The sequence below is a fragment of the Adiantum capillus-veneris genome, chromosome 14 (assembly GCF_014529385.1).
Source record: "Adiantum capillus-veneris isolate H3 chromosome 14, ASM1452938v2, whole genome shotgun sequence".
NCBI lineage: Eukaryota > Viridiplantae > Streptophyta > Polypodiopsida > Polypodiales > Pteridaceae > Adiantum > Adiantum capillus-veneris.
This window is the reverse complement of record NC_140944.1, coordinates 72,836,369-72,846,590: the sequence shown is the minus strand read 5'-3', so window position 1 is coordinate 72,846,590 and position 10,222 is coordinate 72,836,369. Positions and strand designations below refer to the sequence as shown.

Here is a 10,222-nt window from a genome sequence, read left to right as displayed (position 1 = left end):
GGAGATTCAGAATCAGCAAAAGGAAAAGGAAAAATGCTGGTTTGCATGGATTTGAGGAGGTCTTTTCATAGTATCCCATATAATTCACGGGTTGGAGGAAGTAGGCAGTTCCAAAGTGCACATCCGATTCAACATTGTAGATGTTGGAAGAGTACCTGTGTCGGAACTGACCAAGTCAGAATTTTTAATAAGAAATTATTAGGCCGGACTAATAACTTCGGGGAGTGTGCTGAAAAGAAGTTTCGTAGCACTTCAAGGATACTGGGTGGAGATATGTGTGCATGGTGCAGCGAGCATAATCATACATGCAACAAAAGTTTAGTACACATGCAGCAGCGCGGAGCATTCGGGTTTTCGCTTGAAGAAGCTTTATTCAGTCCTGCCATGCCGAAAGCAAAGCAATTGATGGCCATGCAACCACAGCCTGATGAGGAGCAGACCGAAGGTTCGGGGCGACGTTTGAGAAGCAAAGCTTTGCCTATGCGGCTTGACGTTAGCAGTGCAGACGAAAACAGTGACTCTGCAGAAGAGGAAACGCCAATGCCGACTCCTGTGTCAGAAGGTAAGGTGATGCAAGCATTAATGGATCCTTTTATGGATTTCAAAGTTGACATAGATTGTCAGGCAGAGCGCAACGCCATATGGTTGCAGCAGGTAGGATTGTATGAGTTTGCCATTCTGCCTTGGGAAGAATGTAAAAACAATGTATATGCAAAGTCTCAGTTGGAAATACTTAGGAAGACTAAGGGGAGAGTGTCACCGCATGTGGTACTCAATGTGGAGTTGGTGTCTGAGGTGTTCAAGCTGCCTTTGCATCCTAATACACCTATTCCAAAGTGTTCAGAGGAAGCACTGAAAAAGGAGTTTGGTCCAAGAGAAGGAGGCAGGCAGTATTACATGTTAAAGAATGTGGCATATGCTAGGAGAGAGCAGCTTAAGTGGTACTTGGAGAGGCTATGCTTTATTGTGAAGTTTGATTATATGTCAAAAGAAAACTTTGCACCATTAAGCTATGCAGAGCAGGGAGGAGAAGTGAGCTGGGCTCACTGGGTGTATGAAAAGTTGGCAGCAGAGATTCATTCTTCAGACAAGAGGAAGACACAGGCAAATAGTAGGTTATGTGGTTACTTGTCAGCATTATTTTTTTTTGCACAGAGAGTACAGAATGGTGAAGCAAGGTGGCCTGTGAAAGCAGAAAAACTGGTGCAGGAGAAGCAGCAGCCAGTTCAGATTGAGCATCCCATCATGGTGCATTCTGAAAAGACAGGATTTGTGAAGTTTAATGCTAAGCATATGGAGGCTTATGAGGATTTGGTGAAAGCCAAATATACTCCAGGAGAGGCCTTTGAAGAAATCACAGCAAAAATGCAGTTTGCAGAATTTGGCACCATGGATGTTGATTCACCAATGCAGGTAAAGGCAGAGGAAACACCAATAAAGCTTGGTAAGGCTTTCACATTATCCAACAAGAGGAAGAAGTCTGAACCAGTCAGCAGAGTGTTTTCCAGATTAGACTTTAGTGCTGAGGAAGTCTCTGGAGTATCAGTAGATACTGGGAAATTGGACAGTGATAAAGTAGTTCAGATGCTGCAGCAGGTGCAGGAATTTGTGAGGCAGCAGAATAATATGCTGAAGGTTCAGAGTATGCAAGCTGAAAGGAATGCAGAAAAATTGATGGAGTTTAAAGGACAGGTGTCACAGGTGAAAGAGTTTGAAGAGCAGATAGCTATGATGAAAGTAAAGTATGAGCAGGATATGGAGGAAACAGTGGGGAAACAGAAGATGGAGTTAGCAAAAGTGAAGAGATCATTGGGGGAGTTTAAGCAATGGACTGAGAAAGTGGAGGCAGCGGTTGCTTTGGAATTGGAAGATATGGCAAAGAGGAATGCAGAGTTACAGGTCACTGTGGAGATTCAGAGGTTGAGATTGGAACCTTTGCAGATACTAGAGCAACAGATGTTGGCACAAGAGGAAATTAGCTTGAGTGCAGTATTAATGAAAGAAGGAGAAGTGTCTATTCTCAAGCAGCAGTTAGCTTTGGTTGCACAGGAGATGTGGCAAAAGACCAAGGAAAGAATGAGATTTGTCATTAAGTATCCATATGAGGTGCTAAAGGCAGGGTTAGTGCATGAGGTAGAAGCACAATTGTTGAAGGAAGTGGAGGAATTGCAAAAGGAGAGAGACTGTTTGAAGCAGCAGGTTCAGCAGATGGAAGAGAATAAGAGACAGCAGCTTGCAGAGGCAGAAAAGAAAGAGGAGAATTTTACTAATAGTTTTTTGATGCAGGATGTAGCTGAGGAGAAAGTGGCAGAAGAGCAGATCGATACTGAGATTGCAGATAGAGCACAAGAGGTGGAAATGGGAAAAGATGATGCAGCAGAATCAGATGCAGTAAAGGAAGCAGAGCTGGTGGATTATAAAGTGAATGCTGAGGACCAGAGTAAGGAAGAAGCTAGGCAGCAGAGGGTGGATTCCTGATCAAGGGATATGTGGATCCGGGTCAGATTTCTGCGAAATCTACCACTGGGGCGTGCCATGTGTTGAGAGGCACATGTTAGAAACTGACTCTGAATAGCTAAGTCGGATTTTGACTTATCGGATATTTACTGAGCTGTATTTTGCTAAGTCAGATGTAACTGTCTTTCAGTTGCAGTCTGTTGAATGTCTTGTGACTGGGTAGTTAAGTCGGATTTATCTATAAAAGTGGGGAATGTATCTGCGCACGAGGTATCTGTTCTCTGATATGAATGTGATGATGATGGTGCAGTGCAGCAACTATTCAGTGTATTTTCTGCTTACTCTGATATTTAGAGTAGTCATGTTTACTGTGTCTGAATTGTTGTTAATGAAGTATGGTGGAGTAGATGGTTATTATTGCTGTGTATGATGTTCATGTGTTGACCTAACCCACAACAATGATTGAGCCACTGGCTAGGCAAAACACGTTAATGCATTCAAGAAATGAAGACACTAATTCTCTATCAGCATGCATTAGTGCATTGGTATCATCTGCAAACTATTCTAGACAGAGAGTATATGAAGCACCTTGGATATTGATCCCTTTGATTTTACCTTCATTGATTCTGTCCTTGATCAGCTAGCCCAGAGCATCTGATGATATAGCAAATAGTAGGGGAGCAAGAGGAAAACCTTGCCTTATGGATCTCCTTAAGTGGATAGCATCTATCAAATCACCATTTACTGCAATCCTTGCATAAGCATTACCTAATAGGACATGCACAAACTTTATACATTTCTTTCCAAAACCAATGTCATGCAGAGACTGAAGAATAAAGTCCCACTCCATTCTATCATAAGCCTTGTCAAAGTCCACTTTTTAAAAAAAACAGAAATCTTGACCAGTGTCTAAAGCATGCTCAGTTCCTTCCCACAAGGTGGCCTTTCTCTAATAAAGCCTTTCTACTCTTTCAGAATGATTTGGTCCATCATTGGGCTGATTCTTCTAGCCAAACATAGGGCAAAAATTTTATAGAGGGTTGTCAGACATGTAATAGGCCTCCAACTACTCAGATCCTCCTTGCTTCCTTTTTTATGTATGTGTTTCACAACTCCTGTGTTGATACTAGCAGGAAGAGCCCCTTTCCTAGTGGCTTCTTGCCAAATACTAGAGAGGTAGGGCACTATAAAGTCTTGATATTCCATAAAAAACTCCTTAGGAATCCAAAGTAGGTGACTTTCCAGATTTCAACTTTGAAATGGCTTCTCTTATTTCCCTCTCAGAGATGGGCTGATCCAGAAGCTTGGACATTTTTACTTCTATTTAGAGCAATTTGTGCTCTAGCTTCTTGGATAGCCCTGGTTCTCTTAGGGGGGTCAAAGAAGATCTAAGAGTAGAACTTATGAGCCATAGTGAGAACTGGCTAAAGAGCCAGAGTCATCTTTCAAAAAGGGACTAAACACTTTGGACTTCTTCTTTTTAAAAAGATAATTCTTTGTAGGTCTGTCCAGCCTCTGAACCCAAAACTCTCTAGGAAAGACAAGGACACCACTAGCTTCAAGGAGCTCTTCATGTCTGAGTTTTTCTCTCAAAGAAAGATGTTCATCATTAGGAGGATCTGAGTAACTCGTTCTTTCTTCTAGTCGAAGAATTTGGCCAACAATCATCATTCTCCTCTTAGACTAGTCTCTTTGGCTACCTTTTTGTAAGAATGCAAAATATGATTCACCTTTTTAACTGAATTTTCCCAAGAAATGAAGGGGGACTAGTCTTTACCAACTTGACTTTATCTCTTATAAATTTCAATTTCAACAAAGATTGGTCAATATGCACCCATGCTGCTCTGTGGGTTTTTTTTTATCTATTTAAATCAAATAGGACCGGTTTATGATCAGAAAGCAAAAGAGAAAATTCTGACTTAAATTCCACCGACCAATGATCTTGAAGTAAACCCTATCCATTCTTGCTGCTCCAAAGCATGAGCCACTTTGTCTATTACTCCAAGTGCATCCACAGCTCTGTGATGCATCCAACAAGTCAAGTTTAGCAGACATACCTTCCCAAACTTCTTTTTCTTTTCCATACAGACATTGCCCTTTTTGCATCCACCTGTCTGCCGCTTTTTCCACCATGTTGAAATCCCCTACCAATAAAACAGGGTTAGCAAATTGAGCAATTTCAATCCAGCTGGTGTATCCATCAGAAATTGAATTTGGTGCATACGGTGTATTTGAAAGGTGCTTTAAGGTGAATTGCAATCCAGTTCCCCTTGTCTGACTTTCGGATCTCAGAAATATACTTTGTAAATTTTTGTCCAAGTCCAATGGAAGCACCTCCTTTACCTCCAGTGTGGCTAGTAGTGAACCAGACATGGTTAGCAAAGATTCTAACTAGGTTAGCTTCTAAAACTTTATTAGCAATCTTAACCCCCTGAAGACAGATGTAATCAAGGGCAAAACTGATATCAAATATCCATTTCTTAACACTGGTTTGGTACCAAAACAGGACACTTAAATGTCCTTTCTTTACAAATTTAAATTAAATACTACTTGCATTAGACGGTTTATTTAACAAAACCCTCTTGATATGCTAAAATATGTTAGCTAGAGGGTCTTTTAAAAATGTAACCTTGCATTTTAGAATCTACCATGATCAAGAACTATACTCATCAAGTTGACCATCGTAAGACTGCGATTGATGCTTTGAAGAAATCGATTTTATAAGCTCAAGAAAAAATGAAGTGACCTTGTAGAAAATTTTAGGTGATTTTTCCACAATTTTGCTATAGATAATTGAAAGTTTCGTCCGTAGAAAAATTGACTTTTGGAGTATATAAAATAATGGAAAGTTCCAGTGTTTGATACGACCATTTCAAGCATATCGTTGTATACAAAGAAAAATATGTTTTTGATGTAATTGTGAGTTTTAGAGAGTGATACATTGCTTGACCTTTCCATTGAGGACTCAAGGTGGCAAGTAGAAGGGCTTTGGTATGCAACAATTATTGGATCATTTTAAATATTCAAAATTGCATAAGAGAAAACTTTGATATTTTCATTCTTGGGACATAAGCATTTAAAACCTCAAATAATATCAAACTTTCTATGTAGATCATTTAAATGTATCAAAGTGCATGGTACATACACAATTGGGGTGCCTAAAACCTTGGTTTCAATGTTATTATGGAGAACTCAAGATTCTCAAGAATTTTTGCAAGATAAAAAATTCAAGATAGAGTTCAAGCAACGCGATTTAATTGAGTTAGGGAGCCCAAAAAATATGTAGTTTCTTGGTTTAAACATATAAAGTCATTTGTAGTTAACAAACTGGTTTCTTGGTTTAAACATATAAAGTCATTTGTAGTTAACAAACTGTACTAGATATAGCACCAATTTCATGAGGGGACCTTTGGAAGACCAAAATTATGCTCTTATTCAACACGTGCTCAAGTATGAAACTATGTTTAGAACTTGAGTGTGACTTGGAAACTTGTCTTTGAAGTGAATTCCATTGTTTTGTAACACTAAGTGCTAACACTTGGATTTTATAAACATAAAAAAGGCCATCTCTATAAAAAGATATAAGAATTTTATGGATTTTTTGGCAAAACAGCTTGAAATTTTACTAAAATTTATGACTTAGAACTTACCATAATTCTCTCCATATGGATTGTATTTTGACATGGAGAAAAATCCAGTGTTTTCTTTCCCTCATAACCAACCTATGGTAGAAGCAAGGTGTAAAAAACCTTTTTCTAACTTGACAAATAAATTGCCAAAACTTGGTAGGAAAACAGGACACTTTAATGTCTCAGGACACTTAAGTGTCCAATTACAAAACTAATATTAATGGCTAGAGCTTTGGCAGGATCAGTTAATCCCTTATAGTTGAGACAGAGACCTTTAAGGTTTGTGCATTTCATTTTTTTATTGGTTTTAGAGGGTTTAGCCATGGAGACTGAAACTCTTGAAGGATCCAAATTTTTAATATTTTTTCCTCTTGCTTTTGCCTTGATTCTGTTTTGAGAGAGATTCCTTCTCTGCTTGAGTCATTGTGGTATCAGCCAGAGGTTCAGGAGAAGCAGGTAGTACCTATTTAGAGATGTTATCTAATTGCTCTAACTCCTTTATGTTAAGTATGGAGCCCGATTTACCCTTGTAATTTTCTGTGGTAAAAGTGCACATTTGTAAGGCCCCCATTATGAGGAGAAGCCATCGTGTGTGAAGGAAAATCACTCACCGGAAACCAAAATTTTCACGGACAAGAATCAGGGGCAACTTTAGAGGCCTCGGGGACGGAGGCCCCTGAGACTTTTTTCGCCGGAATATTCCCTTTTGCCGGAATATTATGGCCGGACGGCGGCCGGAAAGTGGTCAGAAAACAACCGGTCGGTTGGCCGGTGGCCGGTAGTCAATGGCCGATGGCCGGTGGTCGGAAGTCAATGGCCGGTGGTCGGTGATCGGAAGTCAATGGCCGGTGGCCGAATTCAAAAGCGGACTTGTCTTCTCAAGGGCGGCCACACATGGGCGAATTGGAGGGTCCGATTTGGACTTATTCGCACAAGGGTGGCTACACATGGTTGTCTCTCATAAGAGAGGGCAGCCCTTTTGGCCTATAAAAGGAGGCCATTTCTACACACATTTTATAGTGTGAAGTTGATGCAACAAGGTGAGTGTGAGGTGGTGAGAGTGAAGCAAGGCGGGAGCTCTATCAAGGGTTTAATCCCTTTGTAAACTACTTCTTTTGAAGTGCTAAAGCCATTGAGTGGCTGCTTTCCCGTGGACGTAGCCCACATTGGGTGAACCACGTATATCGTGTGTACTCTCTCTCTCTCTCTCTCTACTCTATAATCTCTTGTGTGTGAAATCTATCTCTCTCCATTAAGTAATCTACTCAAAAATCTATTTAGCTACGTCTTATTTCTTAACACTTTAGGTAATCTTGTTGGTCCTCCATGGCATTGGTAGTGAATTGTGTACTGTGAATGACTTCATCGTCACTTTGTGAATCACTATCCTTTGAGAAGAGACCTATAGTTTGAGGAATGGGGCTAGGGGGAGGGTGCATAGCTGGGCCAGCCTCTTGTACTTCTGCTTCCCTCCCATTGTGGTTAGATTGTTTATATTCTCAGAAGGGCTTTTGTCTGCTTGAGGCATTTTTGGATTTTGGTCTTCTGCAAGCTTAGTCACAGGATCAAAAACTTCTTCAAGAAGCACATCAAACCTGTTGCTAGTTCTGGGGTTAGTAGGCTTGGGATCTCTATTTTATTTCCCATCATTTCTCTTTGGAACCTACTGGAAGTGCTGCTTGTCACCTGCATGGGTAGGGGGTCCCTTGTCTTTGTTGAGGGCAGGGCAATCCTTGATAAGGTGACCTTGAACATGACAATGAAAGCAAGCTTTTGGCAAGTTTTTGTACAAAATCTTATGAGAGTGCAATAGGAATCCATTAGTGTCTTTAATGGGAATTGAATAAGGTTTTACTGGGGTTAGTAGGCTTGGGATCTTTGTTTTGTTTTCGAGCATTTCTCTTTGGAACCTTTTGGAACTGCTGCTTGTCACCTGCAGGGGCAGGGGGTCCCTTGTCTTTGTTGAGGGCAGGTCAATCCTTGATAAGGTGGCCCTGAGCATGACAATGAAAGAAAGCATTTGGTAAGTTCCTTTTTGAGAGTGTAATAAGAATCCATAACTGTCTTTAATGGGAATTTAATTCTTCAAGGTTTTACTGATATCTACCTCAATAAACAGTTGGGGATCCCACTTAGGGTTGATTCCTCCTCTTGATTTTTTCCCTAGGACTTTGCCAACCATATTCTCTATATTTCTCAGCCAAGGGTAAAAATCTATGGGAAGATCGTGAAAATCTACCCACATGTGGACACAAGAGGTCTTGTCCCCTTTAGGATTAAAGCCCTTGTACCATTTGAAGAAGGAAAGTGGGGTGATTCTAACCAACCATTGCCCTTCAGATAGGACCTTTAATGCACTGTTGGAATCTTCAAAGAAGAATAGGTAGTAATTATTTGGGAGGTATTGGATATGGCATATATGGATTCACATTTTTGTTAACACAATTGGATGAAATCCAACTCTTAAGAGCATCTAGAGGAGGCCGAGGACCATGACACAGGCCAATAAGGACCTTATCACTCAAGTAATCAAACCATTTTTCTAAGTCTTGCTTATCAATCATAAGCTCGTCCTTAGGAGTAGGAGTCTGAGCTCTGGGAGAGTTAGCATCCCCCTCTTCTCTAGGAGTGTTAGCCTTACTATTATCTCCTACACAATGGTTCGAGGATTTTGGGAGCTTTGCTCTAGAATAACATTGGGAGAGGGATTACTCCCTGGGTGAGTAGGCGGAAGAAAAGCATTACCTCTTAGAAGGTGCCTACCCCCAGAAGTATCCAAAGAGGTAGGAAGAGCCATACCGTGGTCTTTCTCTGCGGATGGACGAAACAAAGGATTGATAGGGCTTTGGTGCAATATCGTCTTTGTTATATTAGCATAGGAGGATTTTTATTAAAAAAAGAAACTAAAAAACAAAACAAACAACAAAGCTTTTCCTTTTGCAGATACTACTTCAATGGGGTGCGTAACGCGTGGGAATGTGCCACTTTTGCTTTCACTATTACTAGATCCACTATTGTTGTTATCTACGTCTTTTACTTTACTTATTAGTAAATAAGTGTTGTATGAATCATTTGACAACTTTCCCCCCTACACTTGGGTTAATCCCTAGAAGGCCATGATTGTTTTGATGTAGGTTTGCATGTGCAATTTTCTCTGGCGCCGATTGTGTTTTCTACAACGCCATGATGATTCTGAGCAGAGCAGGGACTGTCAAATGAGAGGGGCCTGGGAGAATCTAGGACTGTAGCGGTACAACTCCATTGAGGAGGGCATCCTGGAGCGACATCTCGCTCCCCCCCCGGAGGGGAAAGGGCACGTCAGTCAAAGAACGTGGGGGTGAATTCCTTCGAAGGGTGTAAGTACGGAACGTGAGATCTAGGCAATAGACATGCAGTCACATAGTCTCACGAAGCTCCATTGTTACTGTTAATGAGAATAGTCATTTTCTCCTCTTATGAGCCCTTTAGAATGTATTTGATCTTAAGATAATTCTCTTCCTTTTTATTTTGATTTATATCCCTTATTTTGGTTTGTATTCTTGCAAATAGGATAACCCCTATCCTTCTTTAGGGGTGATTGTATTTTTCCCTTTTTTAAAATTCAGACAATACTTTTCCAAAAAGAAAATAATTCTTCTAGACAAATAATTAAAACAACTTTATTAGAGAGACATAGAAGAACATAGAAGAAGAATACCATTTGGCTTCAAAGTCACTAGACTCAGAGATGAAAATGGGTCCTGGAAAAGTTCTCATCTAAATTAAACCGAGGGCTTGGCTTCCAAGCCAACCTAGTAGGAAGGGCGCTAGTCATCAAACACTTCATCTCCTATTATGTACTATACTTCCTCTCATGATGGAGACCTCCTGATGAACACCTAAAGAATATCAATAGGATCTGCAAGAATTTTCTATGGACAGGTGACCCTCTCAAGAAAGGGATAGCAAAAGTCAAGTGGGAATTCTGTTGTCTCCCCAAAGAGCAAGGGGGACTAGGGCTCACAAACATCAACGATTGGGCTGATAAACTGGTTGTTAAGCTCATCCTCACAGCCCTAGACTAACCAGAGGAAGAATGGGACTCCCTTCTGTTTCGCAACCTGGGTAACTTCCAATTAAAAGGAGTGCAAGGGGTA

General features: G+C 40.6%; 1 protein-coding gene across 1 annotated transcript; it reads left to right on the top strand.

Moving 5' to 3' along the window:
* Nucleotides 1-327: 327 nt before the first annotated feature.
* On the top strand, nucleotides 328-2,478 carry LOC147442614 (uncharacterized). The gene is made up of 3 exons (XM_086529687.1): nucleotides 328-552; nucleotides 1,156-1,314; nucleotides 1,414-2,478. The coding sequence occupies exons 1-3, from the start codon at nucleotides 328-330 to the stop codon at nucleotides 2,476-2,478; spliced, it is 1,449 nt and encodes a 482-aa protein (XP_086385813.1).
* Nucleotides 2,479-10,222: the final 7,744 nt, after the last annotated feature.

What these genes read in the sequence shown, in the direction of transcription:
- LOC147442614 (XM_086529687.1), top strand. Translation starts at nt 328, where the DNA reads ATGCAGCAGCGCGGAGCATTCGGGTTTTCGCTTGAAGAAGCTTTATTC. An exon ending in AAACGCCAATGCCGACTCCT is followed by an intron (nt 553 to 1,155) that starts GTGTCAGAAGGT and finishes TTTTTTGCACAG; the next exon opens with AGAGTACAGAATGGTGAAGC. An exon ending in TGGAGGCTTATGAGGATTTG is followed by an intron (nt 1,315 to 1,413) that starts GTGAAAGCCAAA and finishes TCACCAATGCAG; the next exon opens with GTAAAGGCAGAGGAAACACC.